This window comes from Manis pentadactyla, chromosome 11 (genome assembly GCF_030020395.1).
Source record: "Manis pentadactyla isolate mManPen7 chromosome 11, mManPen7.hap1, whole genome shotgun sequence".
NCBI lineage: Eukaryota > Metazoa > Chordata > Mammalia > Pholidota > Manidae > Manis > Manis pentadactyla.
In genome coordinates, this window is record NC_080029.1 from 104715930 (window position 1) to 104737023 (window position 21094).

The 21094-nt window shown below is 34.9% G+C and overlaps 1 protein-coding gene across 2 annotated transcripts in view; it reads right to left on the minus strand.

Annotated features, from left to right (window-relative positions):
* Positions 1-21094, minus strand: part of RFX7 (regulatory factor X7) — a 197104-nt gene that overhangs the window by 33145 nt on the left and 142865 nt on the right. For both annotated transcript variants that reach the window (XM_057488833.1, XM_057488834.1), the window contains exons 4-5: positions 20423-20505; positions 18827-18949 (exon numbers count right to left, since the gene is read on the minus strand). In XM_057488833.1, the coding sequence (XP_057344816.1) occupies positions 18827-18949; positions 20423-20505 (206 nt within the window). The remainder of the gene's footprint in view (positions 1-18826; positions 18950-20422; positions 20506-21094) is intronic.

Consider the following 21094-nt stretch of genomic DNA (forward strand, 5'->3'; position numbering starts at 1 on the left):
ATTCCCAGTTCAGCCTGGTAGCCACCAGAATAAACAAAACACAGCTGGAGTTCTCTCAAAGCCTCACCCCAAAGAACTGTCATTATTTGTCTTCTGTGGAACACTCCACCTACAGGCTAAATTGTTTTGGAGCTTGCCCACTGCAAAAGCTTTCTCCTTTATGGGGGTGGAAGGGTGGAGAAGGAAAACTGTTAAAAAGAATTATAGGCAAGTGTCTTAATTTCCTGGCTGCTTGAGACAGAGAGTAACAGCTAGGGCAAATAACAGACTAACCAAAAAGCTTAAAGTAAAAGCTAGGAAGTAAGATGTCCACAGACGCCTGGAAAAGTTCCAACATATTTCTGGGAATCTAGGCTTTGCACAGGCAAAGGGCTACATGCATTTTAAGAACAAAGGCACTAAGCTCTTACCTCTGGCTAAACTTGTGGCTATGCAAAAGCAGGAAGGAAGGAAGGATTGTCAATTGCTCAACTGAGTGTTTATAGTGTGCCCAAGACACACACACACAAACACACACACACACACAGCCCTTTGGCAATTACTAGGAGACTACTGATTCAAGGTGTTTAAGGACTCTCTACCCAATCAATAGCCGACCACTAAACTAACTGAATCGAGTACTTCAATAGCCAGACAAAAGAAAAAAAAAAAAGAAAACTCATAATTAGTAGACTTTTCCTACAGGAAATACTAAAGGGAGTCACTGAGACTTAAATGAAAGAATTCTATAGACAGGAACGTGAATACAAATGAAAAAATAAAGAGCTACAGTAAAGGTAACTATATAGGTAAATATAAAAATAGTCTAAATATTTGTTTTGCTTGTAACACCTTTACTCTATCTGATCTAAAAGACAACTAAAAAGCACCAAATATGAATCTGTGTTGATGGTACACAATACATAAAGAAGAATGGGGTTGGGGGAGAGGGCAGAGACACATGGGAGCAAAGGTTTTTGAATACTTTTGAAACTAAGTTCTAGTTTCAAATTAGTCTTTTATGTCTACAGCCATACCACCCTGAACATGCCTGATCTCGTCCAAACTAGTCTTTTATTAAATAAGATGTTAACTGTACTCTTTAGGACCACAACAGAAGAAAATAATTAAAAATATATATACACATAATAAAAGAAACAAAGATAATTAAAATGGCTCATTAGAAAATACCTATTTAACACAAAAGTACTCAGTACTGGGGGGAAATGAGGAATTGCAACAGACATACAGAAAACAAAGAGCATAATGTCAAATACAAATTCTATCTTACCAGTAATTACATTAAGTGTAAATGTATTAAAGCCCTCAATTAAAAGGCAGGGCTAGGCAGAATGGGTTTAGAATAAAATATGGTCAAAATGTATGTCACCTACATATTACATGTATATTTTAGATTCAAAGAGAGATATAGTTTGAAAGTAAAAGGATAGAAAAAGATATAGCATGCCTAAAGTAACCACAAGAGAACTGGAGTGCCTAAAACTAATATACAGAAAAAGACTTTTAAGACAAAAATTGTTACTAGAGACAAAAAAAGACATTATTTTATCATAAAAGGGTCAGTCCAACAAGAAGATAAAACAATCATAACCTATTATATATGTAACAACAGAGCTCCAAAATATACAAAACAAACATGGACAAAATTGAAGAGAGAAACAGGTAACTGAAATACAGTAATTGGACATTTCAATACTTTACTTACAATAACTGATAGAAATAAGTAGAAGATAAACAAGGAAAAAGAAGACAAACAACAGTATAAACCAACTAGACCTAACAGATACTAGAGAACACTCAACCACTCAACAGCAGAATATACATTCTTCTGAAGTGCACATGTAACACTATCTATCCAAGACAGATCATATATGAGGCTATAAAACAAAATGTCAACGTATTTGAAAGGAATGAAATCATACCAAGTATTTTCTCTAATTATAATGGAATAGAAGTAGAAATTAGTAACTGAAGGAAATGGGAAATTCATGAATATGTGGAAATTACAAATCGGTCAAAAAGAAATCAGAAGAGGAATTAGAAAATACAGCTGACCCTTGAACAGTGTGATAGAAGGACACTGAACCCCTCTGCAGTCAAAAATCCACATATAAATTTTGACCCCCCCCAAAACTTAACTATTAATAGTATATTGTTGACTGGAAGCCTTAGTGATAATATAAATGGACAATTAACACATATTTTGTATGTTGTATCTTTTATATATTGTATTCTTACAATAAAGTAAGCTAAATAATGTTTTCTTTTCAAATTGGTGCAAATCTCCAAAAAATTTCCCAATATATTTATTGAAAAATATCTGCATTTAAGAGTACCTGTAGAGTCCAAACCTATGTTGTTCAAAGGTCAGTGTGCTTTGAAATGAATATGATTTATATCTCAAAAGATAAAATATAGTAAGCCAAAAATTTCTATAGTTTTGTATATCTGTGAACAACTGTCTTAATCTATGACATGCAGTAAATAAAGATTTTTTTTGCTGCATAAATCTGAATCATATGCTTTAAGATGGGAGTAAAAGTGACTAATTTGCACTTGTGGGAGTATGGGAGAATATATTTGTAAACGACTTATCTCATAAGGGGTTAACATCCAAAATCTATAAAGAATTAGCAGGCCCCAACACCCAAAAAAAACAACCCAATTAAAAAATGGGCAGAGGATCTGAACAGACACGTCTGCAAAGAAGGAATTCAGATGACCAACAGGCACATGAAAAGATGCTCCACATTGCTAACTATCATGGAAATGAAAATTAAAACCACAAATGATATATAACCTCACACCGGTGAGGATGGCCAACATCCAAAAGATAAGAAACAGCAAGTGCTGGTGAGGATGCAGAGAGAGGAACCCTCCCGCACTGCTGGTGGGAATGTAAACTAGTTCAACCATTGTGGAAAGCAATATGGAGGTTCCTCAAAAAACTCAAAATAGAAATACCATTTGACCCAGGAATTCCACTCTATGGAATTTACCCTAAGAATGCAGGAGCCAAGATTCAAAAAAACATATGCACCCCTATGTTTATCACAGCACTATTTACAATAGCCAAGCTGTGGAAGCAACCTGAGTGTCCAGAAGTAGATGCATGGATAAAGAGGTGGTACATATACACAATGGAATATTATTCAGCCATAAGAAGAAAACAAATCCTACCATTTGCAACAACATAGATGGAGCTGGAGGGTATTATGCTCAGTGAAATAAGCCAGGTGGAGAAAGACAAGTACTTAAATGATTTCACTCATTTGTGGAGTATAACAACGAAGCAAAACAGAAGGAGCGTAACAGCAGCAGACTCACAGACTCCAAGACGGGACTAGTGGTTACCAAAAGGAAGGGGGTGGGGAGGGTGGATTGGGAGGGAGGGAGAAGGGGATTAAGGGTCATTATAATTAGCACACAATATAGGCAGGTCATGGGAAAGGCAGTACAGCACAGAGAAGACAAGTGATGACTCTATAGCATCTTACTATGCTGATGGACAGTGATTGCAATGGAGTGGGGGGGACTTGATAATATGGGTGAATGTTGAAACCACAATGTTGCTCATGTGAAACCTTCATAAGATTGTATATCAATGACACCTTAATTGAAAAAAAATGTGACTGATTTGCTGGGACATGAGCTAGCTAATAACATTTGCATCTCCAGTAAGCCTTCAACTGTTCTGAAATCATTGACTTTTGCAGTCTTGAAAACGATAAAAATGTTTTTTCTATTTAAAAATAGCTCTAAACCAGGTAAGAGGTGGATTACAGAATTGTTAATTTTCTTAATAGTGATAAAGTTATTATGGTTATAAAAGTGATCCCCCTTATTCTTAGAAGTCTCATATCTGTAACTTTCATATGATACAAGAAAAAAATGTTTAATTAGGTAGAAAATATACAGATGTAGATATTCTTATTTCTTCTTCCAACATTGTTATGTTTGAAAATTTTTATAAAGGAAGTTGGAGAAATAGCCCTGTAAACAAAGCGATTTTCAGGGTAGATGATAATAGCAATGAATATAAAGTGAAGAGATACAGAAGAGTAATGTTTATTTCCCAAACTGGGAATTTATGAAGGTCTTGCAGTGTCTACTTGGCAAAGTTCAGGCTGCATTACTTGGCAGCATCATGGTTTTGTAAAAGGGTGAAATGTTTGTGTTCTAGTTTTGTGCTTTTTCTTATGGTGCCCCATATGGTTGATTTTTTTGGCTATGGCACACTGGGCTGCTTTTCCCAGGATATAATACATAAAGATCTTCGTGAGCCATTTGTAAATGGTAGCTGAAAGCACTCTATCCTGTAACACAGCTTGTTTTCTTAAATACACTTGTATGTGCTCACAGTGAAATTTGCTGATTAAAAATGATTATGTGGATTGTTTTTTTCCAAACTTAAAGCTTAGGACTTTGTTCCTATAGTTAATTGGCATTACTGTTGGCATTACTGACTCAATAGAGCGCAGTGTAGACTGCCTCTCCTCTTACATGGCCCAGAGGACTACCTCCTGTTTATACTTCTTTACAGATATATTTGTTCTTCCACATTTTTATCTTCTTATCCTTTAATAATGTGGCCCAGTAAAATATAAGAACAAAAATATCTAGGCACACTACCTTGATAAGGCTTCTGAAAAGTTAGAATCTAAAATAATACAACCTAGACATGACAACAAATCTAACATGGTAAAACGAGCTTAAATAACCCCTGTGTAATTTCTCAGATTACCTTTAACAGCAAAACCGCAGTAGGAATTTAGCATATGGTGGGGCAGGGAAGAGAAGCTCCAAGTTCAGACAGCCCAAGTTAGAGCTTAGCCAATTACGTGAGTTTGACCCTCATAGGTAGGTACCTTTCTTCCTCCTAGCCACAAGTGTAATTACAGAGCTTAATTAAGCACAGACAAAAACAACAGAGGGCATGTTCTATAAACTGTTATAATTTACCCTCAACACTCCTCACCAAATATTTTGAAGCTAGGCTGCAATAAACAAAAAAATCATAGATACTTTGATACAGTAAGTAAATTTTGAATAATTATATATATTAAAAAAAATTATTTGTTTCCAAACATCAAAACAGCTAAACAGACCATCTAACATGCAATGAAATAAATATTGAAGGGTCTTAATTATTACCATTATGTTACAATTACAAGGCTAATTTAGTTAACTGGCTTTATAAAAGAAGACCTAGTGTATTAGTACTTTACGTACTTCTTTGCTGCTAGTCTGTCATTCACACAGCTAATAAATAGAGAACAGACTAAGGATATTAATGGTTTTAAAGAGACTTAAAATATCAGTAATATTTTTATTATCTATCTATATCTATATCTATTCTTATCATCCATGCTAAAAAAAACCCTCCAAGAAGCTATGCTGAAGTCACTAGAGAATACAGAGCACTGCTTAAAGAATCAATTCCACAGATAAAGTAGGAGCTCCAATGAGATGGTAAATTATCTACAACACTCTATGAAGCAGGACTTTTCAATAGCAACACTACTGACATTTTGGGCTGAATTCTTTGTTGTGGGGGACAGTCTTGTGCTTTGTAAAGATACTAAGTAGCACACTTGACCTCCACCCTATAATAGGTGCACATAGTACATTCCAGTTGTGCCAACCCAAAATGTCTCCAGACATTGCCAAATATCCCCTGGGGGGCAAGTTACCTAAAGTTGTAAGTGCCAACCTTAGATTTACAGTAGGGACACTTGGTGAGTTTTTAAAATTTCCTAATGACCAGTCATACCCACAAATTAAGTAAGAACATCTGGAGGGAAGGTGGTGGGAAACAGAACTATTTTGAAAACTCCCCAGGTAATTCCTATTTGTAGCCAAGTTTGAGATCAACTACTCTAAAGTGACAAGTTTATTTATAAAATTTCTCCCACCTTTCCAGGATATCTGACCTCTCAGAAAGAGAAGACAGGTGCATTGATAGGTATACCCTGGTCATGTCTATAGTCTGGATGCTGGATGAAACAGTACACTCAGAAAAGAGCTTCTAACAACTGAGAAGAGACCTGTTACAAACTCATTTACTTAAAAAAATTTTTTTTTATTAAGGTATCATTGATATACACTCCTATGAAGATTTCACAAGCAAAACAATGTGGTTATTACATTCACCCTTATTATCGAGTACCCCTATGCCCCACTGCAGTCACTGTCCATCAGCATAGTAAGTTGCCACAGAGTCCCTATTTGTCTTGGAGCTACACTGTCTTCCCTGTGACCCAACACATACCATGTGCACCAATCATGAAACCCCAAAATCCCCTTCACCCTCCTTTCCCACCTGCCCTCCCCCACGCCTCCCCTTTGGTAACCACTAGTACTTTCTTGGAGTCTGTGAGTCTGCTGCTATTTTGTTCCTTCAGTTTTGCTTCACTGTTATACAATACAAATGAGGGAAATCATTTGATATTTGTCTTTCTCTGGCTTCACTTAGCATAATACCCTCTAGTTCCATTCATGTTGTTGCAAATGGTAGGATTTGTTTCTTATGTCTGAATAATATTCCATTGTGTATATGTACCACCTCTTATTCATCCATTCACCTACTGATGGACACTAAGGTTGGTTTATTTCTTAGCTATTGTAAATAGTGCTGTGATAAACATAGGGGTGCATATGTCTTTTTGAATCTGAGCAATTCTTTTCTTTGGGTAAATTCATAAGAGTGGAATTATTGGGTTAAATGGTATTTCTATTTTTCGTTTTTTGAGAAACCTCCATATTGCTTTCCACAATGGTTGAACTAGTTTACATTCCCACCAGCAGGGTAGGAGGGTTCCTCTTCACATCCTTGCCAGAAATTGTTGTTCCTAGTCTTTTCTATGTTGGCCATCGTAACTGGTGTAAGGTAATATCACATTGTGGTTTTTAATTTGCATTTCCCTGAAAATTAGTGATGAGGAGTATCTGTTCATGTGCCTGTTGGGCATCTGAATTTCTCTGGGGAAGTGTCTGTTCATATCTGCCACCCATTTCTTAATAGGGTTATTTGCTTTTTGGGTGTTGAGGTGTGTAAGTTCTTTATATATTTCGGATGTTAACCCCTTGAAGGACATGTCATTTACAAATATGTTCTCCCATACTGTAGGATGCCTGTTTGTTCTGCTGATGGTGTCCTTTGCTATACAGAAGCTTTTAATTTTGAGTTTCCCTTGCCCAGGGAGATGCATTCAGGAAAAAGTTGCTCATGTTTATATTCAAGAGATTTTTGCCTATGTTTTCTTCTGTCAGTCTTATGGTTTCATGGCTTACATTCAGGTCTTTGATCCATTTTGAGTTTACTTTTGTGTATGGGGTTAGGCAATAATCCAGTTTCATTCTCTTCCATGTAGCTGTCCAGTTTTGCCAGCACCAGTTGTTGAAGAGGCTGTCATTTCCCCATTGTATATCCATGGCTCCTTTATCATATATTAATTAACCATATATGCTTGGGTTTATATCAGGGCTCCCTAGTCTGTTCCATTGATCTATGGTTCTGTTCTTGTGCCAGTACCAAATTGTCTGTGCTTCATAGTAGAGCTTGAAGTTGGGGAGCATAATCCCCCCAGCTTTATTCTTCCTTCTCAGGATTGCTTTGGCTATTCGGCATCTATTGTGGTTCCATATGAATTTTAGAACGATTTTCTCTAGTTCATTGAAGAATGCTGTTGGTATTTTGATAGGAATTGCATTAAATCTGTAGACTGCTTTAGGCAGGATGGCCATTTTGACAGTATTAATTCTTCCTATTCATGAGCACGGGATGTATTTCCATTCATTGTTATCTTCTTTAATTTCTCTCATGAGTGTCTTGTAGTTTTCAGGGTATAGGTCTTTCACTGCCTTGGTTAGTTTTATTCCTAGGTATTTTATTCTTTTTGATGCAATTGTGAATGGAATTGTTTTCCTGATTTCTCTTTCTGCTAGTTTGTTAGTGTATAGGAAAGCAACAGATTTCTGTGTATTAATTTGTATCCTGCAATTTTGTTGAATTGAGATATTAGATTTAGTAGTTTTGGAGTGGATATTTTAGAGTTTTTTATGTACAATATTATGTCATCTGCAAACAGAGACAATTTGACTCCTTCCTTGCCAACCTGGATGCTTTTTATTTCTTTGTGTTGCCTGATTGCCATGCCTAGGACCTCCAGTACTATGTTAAATAGAAGTGGAGAGAGTGGGCACCCTTGTCTTGCTCCCGATCTTAAAGGAAAAGCTTTCAGCTTCTTGCTGTTAAGTATAATGTTGGCTGTGGGTCTGTCATATTTGGCCTTTATTATGTTGAGGTATTTGCCCTCTATACCCATTTTGTCCAGAGTTTTTATCATGAATGGATGTTGAGTTTTGTCAAATGCTTCTTCTGCATCTATGGAGATGGTCATGTGGTTTTTGTCCTTCTTTTTGTTGATGTGGTGGATGATGTTGATGGATTTTCGAATGTTGTACCATCCTTGCATCCCTGAGATGAATCCCACTTGATCATGGTGTATGATCCTCTGGATGTATTTTTGAGTTCAGTTTACTAATATTTTGTTGAGTATTTTTGCATCTATGTTCATCAGGGATATTGGTTTGTAATTTTTTTTGGTGGGGTGATGCTTGCCTCATAGAATGAGTTTGGAAGTATTCCCTCCTCTTCTACTTTTTGGAAAACTTTAGGGAGAATAGGTATTAGGTCTTCACTAAATGTTTGATAAAATTCAGCAGTGAAGACATCTGATGGTACAGGAGTTTTGTTCTTAGGTAGCTTTTTGATTATCAATTCAATTTCGTTGCTACTAATTGCTGTGTTCAGGTTTTCTGCTTCTTTCTGGGTCAGCCTTGGAAGGTTGTATTTTTCTAGAAAGTTGTCCATTTCTTCTAGGTTATCCAGCTTGTTAGCATATAATTTTTTATAGTATTCTCTAATAATTCTTTGTATTTCTGTGGTGTCCGTAGTGGTATTTCCTTTCTCAATTCTGATTCTGTTTATGTGTGTAGGCTCTCTTTTTTTCTTCATAAGTCAGGCTAGTGGTATATCTATTTTGCTTATTTTCTCCAAGAACCAGCTTCTGCTTTCATTGATTCTTCCCATTATTTTATTCATCTTGATTTTAATTATTTGTGATAGTCTTTATCCTTCCTTGTACAGATTCTTTCCTGAGGTAGGCCTATATTACAATATACTTTCCTCTTAGCACGACCTTTGCTGCATCCTACAGATTTTGTGGTGCTGAATTATTGTTGTCATTTGTCTCCATATATTGCTTGATCTGTTTTTATTTGGTCATTGATCCACTGATTATTTAGGAGCATGTTATTAAGCCTCCATGTGTTTGTGGGCTTTTTCATTTTCTTTGTGTTATTTATTTCTAGTTTCATACCTTTGTGGTCTGAGAAGCTGGTTGGTACAATTTCAATCTTTTTAAATTTGCTGAGGCTCTTTTTGTTGCCTAGTATATTATCTATTCTGGCAAATGTTCCATGTGCACTTGAGAAGAATGTGTATCCTGTTGCTTTTGGATGGAGTGTTCTGTAGATGTCCATTAGGTCCATCTGTTCTAATATATTGTTCTGTGCCTGTCTACTTACATATTTTCTGTCTGGTTGATTTGTCCTTTGGAGTGAGTGGTGTGTTGAAGTCTTCTAAAATGAATGCATTGCATTCTATTTACCCCTTTAATTCTGTTAGTATTTGTTTCACATAGGTAGGTGATCCTGTGTTGGGTGCATAGTTATTTCTAATAGTTATATCCTCTTGTTGGACTGACCCCTTTATCATTATATAATGTCCTTTTGTGTCATTACTTTCCTTGTTTTGAAGCCCACTTTGTCTGATACAAGTACTGCAACTCCTGCTTTTTTCTCCCTATTAGTTGCATAAAATATATTTTTCCATCCCTTTATTTTCAGGCTGTTTATGTCTTTGGGTTTGAAGTGAGTCTCTTGTAGGCAGCATATAGATGGGTCTTGTTTTTTATCCATTCCGTGACTCTGTCTTTTGATTGGTGCATTCAGACCGTTTACATTTAGGGTGATTAACGATCGATATATACTTACTGCCAATGCCGGCTTTAGATTTGTGATTACCAAAGGTTCAAGGTAATTCCCTTACTATCTAACAGTCTAATTTAACTCATTTAGTATGCTGTTACAAACACAACCTAAAGGTTCTTTTTATTCCTCCTTCATTCTTTATATATTAGGTACCATATTCTGTACTCTTTGTCTATCCCTTGATTCATTTTGGAGGTGGTTGATTTGACTTCGCATCTGCTTTGTAATTAACTGTTCTACTCTCTTTACTGTTGTTTTATTTCTCCTGGTGACAGCTATTTAGCTTTAGGAACACATCCATGTATAGCAGTCCCTCCAAAATACACTGTAGAGGTGGTTTGTGGGCGGTAAATTCTCTCAGCTTTTGCTTATCTGGAAATTGTTTAATCCCTCCTTCAAATTTAAATGATAATCTTCCTGGATAAAGTATTCTTGTTTTGAGGCCCTTCTGCTTCATTGCATTAAATACATCATGCCACTGCCTTATGGCCTGTAAGGTTTCTGTTGAGAAGTCTGATGGTAGCCTGATGGGTTTTCCTTTGTATGTGATCTTACTTCTCTCTCTGGCTGCTTTTAATAATCTGTCCTTATCCTTGATCTTTGCCATTTTAATTACTATATGTCTTGGTGTTGTCTTCCCTGGCTCCCTTGTGTTGGGAGATCTGTGCACCTCCATGGCCTGAGAAACTATCTCCTTCCGCAGATTGGGTAAGTTTTTAGCAATTACTTCCTCAAAGACACTTTCTATCCCTTTTTATCTCTCTTCTTTTTCTGGTACCCCTTTAATGTGAATATTGTTCCGTTTGGATTGGTCACACAGTTCTCTCAATATTCTTTCATTCTTAGAGATCCTTTTTTCTCTCTGTGCCTCAGCTTCTTTGTATTCCTCTTCTCTAGTTTCTATTTCATTTATCATCTCCTCCACATCTAGTCTGCTTTTAATACCCTCTATTATGCTCTTTAACGATTGGATCTCCAATTGGAATTCAATCCTGAGTTCTTGAATATTTTTCTGTACATCCATGATCATGTTATTGATTTTTATTTTGAAATCCCTTTCAGGTAGATTCATGAGGTCGATTTCATTTGAATATTTCTCAGGTGTTATATTCATAATTTTACTTGAACCAGGTTTCTCTGGCATTTCATATTATTATATGGTGCCCTCTAGTGTCCAGAAGCTCTACTCTCTGGAGCTTCTCAGCCTCTGAAGCAGTGTCGCAGGTCGCAGGGCAGTGGTATTGGTGCCTGAGGGGAGGAAAGAGCTGTTTCCTACTTCCCAGCTGCTATGCATTCCTCCACTGCTAGAACCAGTGGGACAAGCACACAGGTATAAGCCTCTGTGGTTTGTGTTTGTAGTTGCTGTAGACAGGGCTTCCCTTTGGCTGGCCTAACACCAGGGTAGGGTTTGCCAGTTTGTGAGCCAGGTGGGGCTGGCCGGGAGAAAGGCACAGTAGGCTGCGTATCACTGAGCAGGTTCTTCGAGCTGTGTAGCCACGAAGCTGGAGCTGGAGTTGGACACGGAGCTGGAGCACCTGAAGATCGAGAAAGTTCCCAACCTGCTGGGCAGAGTGCACCCAGATAATTCTGCCTACCTGTCCTTTTTCCTGAGCAGTAAACTCTGTGCAATCTTCACCCCTTTAGCAGCCCGCTTGCTGTTAGGAAGTCTTTCAAACTGCCCACCTTTCCTTTGTCCCAGAGCAACCGGATTTGGATCCCTGCTTTCCATAAGTGGCTGGAATCTCCGTCTCTCCAGGTATTCTGCCTGTCTTAGCTTTCAACCCCCTAATCACAAGAGTACCATGAAAGCACCATGAAATGTAGGTTTGTGCTCCGAGAGCAGATCTCCGGAGTTATGTATTCAGCAATCCCAGGCCTCCACTCCCTCCCCACTCCATTTCTCTTCTTCCCCCCAGTGAGCTGGAGTTGGGGAAGTGCTTGCATCCTGCTGGGCCACAGCTTTGGTATGTTACCCTGTTCCATGACATTTATTCTTTTCTCCAGGTGTATGTAGTTTGGTGTAGCCCTCTTCCCTGTTGCTCTTTCAGAATTAGTCATATTAATTATATTTTTGTATTATTTGAGGTTTTAGGAGGAGCCTCTGTCTGTCTCACCTCTCATGTCACCATTTTTAATCCTCCCATTTATTATTAAGAAATCCCTTTAAGACTAATGCTTGTGTTTGCACACACCTGACTTTCCAGATTGGTTCATTCAACCAGTGTCTTCTACTGGTTAGATTTCAAGACCAGGGATACCTTTAGATTAAAAACTTTAGAAATACAATAATGTAATGGCCTAAAACAACATGACACAAGAAGTAAAAATAAAAGGATGGACAAATATATATATGTATATATACACAAATATATGACAGATATCCAGAATGGGTCACAGATATTGATACCAAAGGAGAATTTAACACAAAAAATATTCAACATGACACAGGATCACTTTTTGATGGTAAGAGGCAACACAACTATAATAAAGTTATATACTGTCATGAACCTTTTTTGTGTCAAACAGCCCAGAGATCTCAAAAACAAATTAACATACTGTAAGGAACTGTGAGAAACATCACTTTTTTAATAGATTAACATGCCACTCAACTTCAACTCAATTTTTTGCAGAATTTGAAAAATACAGCAAAGTGGATTTAGTGCATATCAATATATGGTGAACACACAGTGTGATATAAAGAGTATGTCCAGAAATATTTATAAAACTGATCATGTTAAGGTGAAAATAAACCTCAACAAATACATAAAATAATAAATTGAATGAGCTACATTATCTGACCACAATATAATAAAAGTATAAATTAATAAAAGGGAAAAACAAAACAAAATGAAGGAACTCTCTCAAGCACATGAAAAATTAAAAGAAAAAGCACTTTTAACTATTTTGGGTCTAAGAAGAAATTAGAACTGTAATTCCACACTATTAAAGATGATGATGCTAATTTTTATAAATCATAACCCTACCTATGTGATAAAGCCAGAACTATAATCAGAGGCAAACTCACAGGTATAAATGTTCATATCTTAAATACAGAAGGAAAACAAAAGTAAGCATTCCAAGAGTAAGAAAAACAAAATGAAGAAATTCAGGAGAAGAAAAATACAGGCACCTAATAAATGAGAAAACAGAGAAATAATAAAACAAATATATATCTTAGTCTTTTTCTTTTTTTTCTCCTAAGGAAAAGCAAAAAAAATAAAATAAACTATGGCTAAGTAAAATTTGAAGAAAAAAAGAAAGAAAAATTCAAACGTATAAAACTGAAAATATGAATATGGATATAAAAGATACAGTAGATAGTTTAGGAGAGAAAAATATATGCAATGCTATGTCAATATATTTGAAAAGCTAAATGAGTTCCAGGAAAAACAAATTATCAAAATTGACTCATGAAGTAAAAACCAAACTAGGAAAAAAAACCCACAAAAAATTGTCAGAAGAATTACCTCCAACAAAGGCTCCAGGTCTAGTTGGTTTTACAGTTGAGTTCTTTAAAACTTTCAAGAACAAATAAGTCCCATACTACATAAATTGTTCCGGAGCACAGAAAATTAGTGAAAGAGATCTAATTCATTTACAAAGCTGGCCTAACCCTGATAACAAAACTTGACAGAAACAGCACAAAAAAAGAAAATTACAGGCCAAAATATTCACTCAGAAATATAGATGCAAAGATCCTAAATAATATACCTGGAAATAGAGATCAACAGTACACTAAAAGATTACACATCTTGACATGAGGACAACATTCATTCTAGGACTAAAAGGTTTAAATTAGGTAATACCTTTATAATATCATATCAGTAGGTAAAGAAAAAGCACTGAATAATAATCTCAATAAATGCCCAAAAAGCATTTGATAAATTCAATATCCATTTCTCATAAAACAGCAAATAAAAGTCTTGGTCAACTATAAAGGATATATCCTTAACATCAAGGAAATATGATAGGAAATGACACCTCTCATTGCTTTTATTTAAAAAGAGAAGGAAAATCTCTATTAAATATAATAAAATACAGAGAATAAGATATACAGGATAATCACACACAGTTAAAAGTAACAACTGAAAAATTAGGATTAAACAAAGTTCAGTATATAAAAAATGTGCAACATAAATATAACAGAAATTTATATTCTATGAATAAAAATGATAGGAAAATATATTTTTCATAATATAAATAATAAAAATTTTCAAGGAGTAAACTTAAGAAAAATAAGTGGACTTAATTGAAGGAAAAAAACAAACTTTAAAGAAGGGCATACAAAGACGTAACATACTTCTAGCTTTGAAGTTAATTTTTCTGAAATAAACTTCATATTAAATATATTTTGAATCAAAATTCCTTTGAGGATTACTTTCAGAACTTAGAAAAGTGACCCCAAAATTCATATGAAAAAAACTAATTGGTCTGAAAATAAAACCAAGGAAAGTTTTGAGAGAGAGGGATAATGGTGAAGATTGGCCCCACCAGTTTTTTAAATATTTAAGAGCTAAAACAGTTAAAAATGGTATGGTACTAGAACAAGAACAGAAAATATAAAGGAAGAAGATAAGTCCAAAAGGCTTTATTAAGATAAAAGTTTCATTATAAACAGTGTTAAGAGAAAAAAAATTATTCAGTAAATGAGGCCAGGATAATTAACCATTCAGAAAAATAAAATGAAATTACTGCTTTATTTAATGGCATTTGCCAAAACAAATGCCAGATGAACTAACATGTTATTTGTGAAACGTGAAATAACATCTAGGAAAAATACATATAACTATTCTGCTGACAAAGGCATTGGGAAATTCTTTATATGCATAATAGCAATGTTACAAGCTGCAAAGAAAGTAGACAAATCAGACTACTTATTTAAAAATATACTAAAATTAAAAAATAAACAGCAATCTTGAAAACAAATTATATTTTACTAATTAATATCCTTAATATATAAAGGTTCATAAACCAGCAATCCCAATTCTGACCTATACTAAATTATATAGTCAAGAACGTTCGTTGCACTGTTATTTGCAACTGTTCCCCCACCAAACAAATTTTTGGGTCCAAATTTTGTTAAACAATAAGAATATATACACAAAAAGAATGCATTAGACAAAATAAAAAGAAATATCCCAAAGTGGTTTATTTTTAGGGTCTATGATTACTAATGCAAGTTTTCTTTGTTACAGTTATAACCCTCTGCCAAAACAAATGCATATTACTTTTATAATTAGAAAAATACTATAAAAACAAACACATTAATGATCATTTTCATAGACACATGATTATCAGAATTCAAAAGTTTCCATAAATGTAAAAGTTCACAATGGATTGTAAATTAAAGTGTTTTTGCATGCCGAAAGCCCCTTTAAGCTTTATGGTTCTATTAATCTTAATTTGGCATGAAAATACAGTTACAAATCAGTCAATACTGCCTTTTATTATTTCATTTCTTTCTCTCCAAGAGACTTTAATGAATGAAAATTAAAGGGATCAGTTTTCACACAAATACATCCAAACATCACTGCAATGAATTATACAAGGGGCCACACAATCGGAAAAGCCTAAAATAAAGGTATTTTCATGTTAATAATTTTTTGTGTGAATATTTAGAACAGAATCAATTTAACACTGGTCATTCTATGTTAAGGTTTTATTTGGCAAACCTCATTGAAGCACTCCAAATAGGAATATGACTAGCCTAAAAGGCCTTTAGGAAAGGACAAAATTTCTCTAAAAATCTTTATTGGCAGAAAGTATAATTTTGTATCTACTACTGAAATCTCATCTGATTTAACTCTTGTTCTTTAAAAATATATATAGCTGTAGTCAATTTTGCTTTACTTAGGCAATCTAATTTAAAATTAAAAACTTTTTACTAGGTATTCCTAATACTTAATCTATTTCTTGCCTGTCTGTGTAGTCTTTCTACATTTTTCACAGCTCTCAAGTTATAAACCCACATGACAAAATAGGGTTTTAGGCAATGTACAATCAAATAAGAATAACTTGGACCTCTGACATGTTTTAATGCTGTGGAAGACAAACGTAATTTCTTCTTAGCCCATGTTCTGCTGCTAATACATTTACTCTGCTATGTCTTTTACCACACTCATATTATTTGTATGTATGTATACTAGTTGTATGTAAAATCATTCATACTTTGAGCAGCTTATTTATTCACACTAACTGGAAGTCCCAGCTAACTTTATTCCTAATTACTTGCCCAACCTTTTCTACCCACTCAGTCTGATACCACACAAATTTAACAAGTTTGCCTTCCCACCTATTATGACTCACTCATGGAATCTGAGTTCTAGCCTTATATCTGCCTCTTACAAGTTTTCTAATACTGGAAGAGCCACCCAACGTCTCTGGGTTTCGATGCTTTCATCTATACAAAAGGGACAGGAGTGTACTAGAAGAGTTACAAAGTCTTTTGTAACAGTGAAACTTTATTATTAATATTATGGATCAGATTCCATTCGAATCATTCTTTATTAAATTAGTGCCTACTATGTGGAAATACTGTGGGGAATGCAACAATAATAAATTACATTCTTAGCAAAATGTTTTTAAACTAAAATAACCAGACTCTGGTATAGCACTATGATGACTATAAAGAGAGGCATATCATTAGCACAATTCTTTCAAATTCTATGAACAGAACTGGCATTTCTTTCCTAGTCATGTTGTCAAGAATTTCCCTTACATATGATAGTTGACCTTTGAATAATGTGGGGTTAAGAGGTACCAACCTCTGTGCAGTCGAAAATCCATTTATAACTTTGACTCCCCCAAATCTTAACTAATAGCCTACTGGTAACATAAACAGTCGATTAACTAACAGTCTAAACTGTTGCAAATCTTCAAAAAATTTTCCAATATATATATTGAAAAAATCTGTGTATAATGGACCTGTGCAGTTCAAACCTGTGTTGTTCCAGGGTCAACTCTACTTCCTTTTAAAACTCTAAGTTCATTTCATTTCTGCTGCTCTCTACTGAACAGCAAATTACTCAAAATTGAAGTTCCCACTCTTCCCCCCAAAACAATGTAATGTTTTTGTTCTTTCCCTTTTGTTTAGGAAAAACCTTTAACTTTCTCAGTGAAATAAATTCTAAGGATTTATGGAAACCTTAGAAAAATGAATTAATAAAAACTTCAGAAAAATATTATAGAAAAATATAACCATACCTTGTCCGTGGCAGGGAACTTTTAGGAACATTAAGGATTGTTTAAATGGGTAGCATTTAGTACTTTTCTGTCTCTAGTAAGCAAAGGGTTGTACAATGGAAGGACGTCACTTCAAAATACATATAAATATCCCAGGTATCCTTATTAATTCATTATGGAAATATATATTAATTTGTTTAATTTGCCCTTTGAGAAACTAGTGACCAATCTTTGGATAAAATCCTCAACATTTCCTACTTCAGTCAACTTGTAGAATTCTAGAGGTAAAAGATTGCCTTACTTATTTTACAGATGACATGTGACAAAATGAGTTGTTAAAACCCTTGCCAAACTCATGCAAGTTTAGTGATGGAATCTATTCTCTTGATCCTCAATCCAAGATTTCTTCAAGATATCACACATTTGCTGATATTAATAATCTTTTAATGAACTGAAATTTGCTTTTTTGTAGTTTCATGGGGTATCTCTATATTAATTAACTGAATTTAGTGATTAATTCATGCTTACTGTAAATACACATATTTTCTTGATGAGGGCAGGGCTATCTGTATCTTATTTACAGTATCCTCAGAAGTTATTACAGGGCCTGGCACATAGTAGGTATTCAACAGACTGTTATAAATTGAGAGAATGAACTTTATAGACTTGGGTTACATGCACTCCTAGCTTTAATTTTCCTAAAGAGAAAAAATCTAAAGCTCTTCAGTTTAACTTTGTTCCCTCAGACATTTTTCTCTAGATGTCCTCTGGCTCTACTATGTTTCTTAACGTGAGGGATCAGAATTTTGAATGAGGGTGGAAAGTTTTCTTTCTAGATACCAATAATCCCAAGTAGTGTCTTTGCATAATCCTACATGGTTAACAGTAGCATTTGTTTGACACTTTTCCTCCAAACTGTATAATTAATGCTTGTTGGTTTAACATTTCAATACCCAGAACATTCTGGTTTTATTTCATCTGTCACAATAAATTCTCTCTTCAAAATCAATTATAAAATTATTAAACAAGAGATTTAGCAACTATTAACTTTTCTCTATCCAGAAAGTCCCATTGATTGGCCTCCATAAATTTATTTCCCGTGTTTAAATAAATTATCTGTATAATCAAAATTATCTGAACGTCTAATATGTGCAACCCACTGAACTCACTCATCCATGAGTAATTCACAACACTCTAGAAACTTATCTTTTTCTTTGGTTGGCACCGAGGATAAGAAAAGTTTGGGATTCACAAAAAAGGCCTTTAGAAAGTCTGAATAAAAAGCATGTTCTAGCTTTTCCTTATGCATTGGCTTATTTATTGTCTCCCACTGTCCTTCTAACCCCAGCACACCTTTCCTGTCATTCTTAACAGCTATAAAGGGATCCTTTTATTTAGGAATCCTGTCCATTATTAAATATGTTACCAGAGAAGCTTAGAGACAGAAGAAATCTTTGAGATTTCTAAGTTGAAGTCCAATATACGAGTCTGATATTCACCAACAATAAGAAAAAAATCACTGTAGCCAAGTATAGTACCCAAGCTCTTCAAAACATCAGTATGCCTGGCATACACACACTATACTTACTTGTACTCGTCATAGACTTCCTGTTTGGGGAGTGAAGTCTCAGGATGTTCCTCTAGGGTATTCCGAATCCAGGAAAAGGCATGCATTTGCTGTGCCCGACTAGATGACATGGCATTCTGATCACTGATCAAAAAAAAAAAATTTTTTTTCAGCTGAACTAGACAGCAAATAATTGATAATTTTTGAACCAACCTAAATGTTCCCCTAAAGAATTGGGTGTAAACACATTATAAATGACCAAGCCAAACTCGGGACATACAACAAATGCTTAGTTATCTATATACAAATTGTCCACCTGTGGTTGTGAGCCATTTCTGGAGTTATTTATTGCCCTGTTCCATCCCTTCCTCCCCATCGTCTCGAGTGGCACTGGTGTTGGGGCATAGAAAACGTTAGGTATTTGTTTGGGTCAAAATTACCTTTATGTGGATATTTGCTCACTTACTTGGCTGTTCATTTGCCTAAACTTACCAAATCAAACGTTTAAAATAAAAGTTATGGAAAAAATTGTTTATTTTCTATTTCCTTAGCATTCTCAAGTAACCACCTTGAAAGTTTTCTAAAGCCACTCTGTTTCAGAATGGAATTCACACCAGAGAGATCTAGAGAGGACAAATATCTCCCCACAGTCCTTCCTATAGCTGGGTCCTCTCCCCAAGCCAAAATTCCCACTAAACATTCTTAAGTTTTTATTATATGGCAGTGTCATCTATAAGTTACATCCATAAAAAGAACACCCAAGATAGCATGAAGGAAGCTCCTCTATTGATTCTGGTATTCATCTCAACTAACTATAATAATAGTTTATTTAATCCAAAAGAAGATTTGAGCAAGTTTCAAGGACGAAAAAACGATAACAATAGTTTTAAAATTTTGTCTGAGGAAGAAAGGGTAAAGGCAACTGAGTTTTCATTCCATTACATTTTATATACAATTTTAAAGTGATAGAATGTTAAGTATAGCATATAAATGTAATAAATCCTGGAATATACTTAACAGGGTAAAGAAACTCATTTAGCAATAGAAGACACGAACTAACAACTTTTCCATTTTCTAGATGAGACTATTACATACTTATAATAATGAAAATATAGTAATACCCTCAAGCACTTAAAACATTTTACATTTATAATAAATTCATTTTCCATACAGGCAATTTCACTTTTTTTCTTTTTTATATTCTGTGATCTGCTCACCTGACAGTACTTAAAAAATATCTTGCAATTTTATTGCTCATAATACTGTTTATTCTGGTTTTCTGTCCAATTTTCAAATCTTCCATATAATAAACTATTGACATGTATATCAATTCATATGCATATTGCTATACATAAATATACTGATCTGTTTATAAAACATAACCCAAACTGCATTTCACAGCATTTACAAAGGTACATAAATCAATCAGCAAAACTGCAGGTAACCACTTACCCAATATGATCAGAGACTAAAAAGACCTCCTGTATAGCTATTTTGTTTTCTGATGATTTTAGGAATGGTGTAAAACAGTTACAACCACAACACACAAACTTCACATACATCCTAGAGATGTCCTATGGACAGTGTTCAATTAAGGCAAAGACAGAAGAGATATACCTTTTCTCTCCATTGCTCAGACCAGAAGGCAGCTGAAGGTAGAGGTAGAGTTTCTCTAGGTCTGTAAATTTCCCAACTTCTTTCTGGTTACAAAGGATTAAAAAGAAAGACCATTTTAAAAACATTTCTTTCTCCCTCAACAAAATTTACTAACACCACCCTAAAAAGTATTGACTGTCTAAATTTAAATTCCACCTAAATTCAGATGGAATGAATTACCTGTCAAAGAAAACAAAACTAAACTTTTTTCTCAGTACCAAAATAATACATTGTTCCATAAATATATTGCATATTAAAAGTTGGTAAGAGAAAATGATACTTTCCCATTAATTCTTATATTCTAGGAATAAACAAAACCACGGATCAATGCTTAGCAAAAGTTTCTCTTCTTAATCACATATATAGAAGGAAGTCTGTACAGTGTTACAGGAAAAGTACTAGATTAAAAGTCACGAGAGAGAGAGAGGGGGTGGAAGATGGCAGCGTGAGTAGAGCAGCGGAAATCTCCTCCCAAAACCACATATATCTATGAAAATATAACAAAGACAACCCTTCCTAGAATAAAGACCAGAGGACACAGGACAATATCCAGATCATATTCGCACCTGAGAGAACCCAGCGCCTCGTGAAGGGGGTAAGATACAAGCCTCGGCCCGGCGGGAGCCGAGCGCC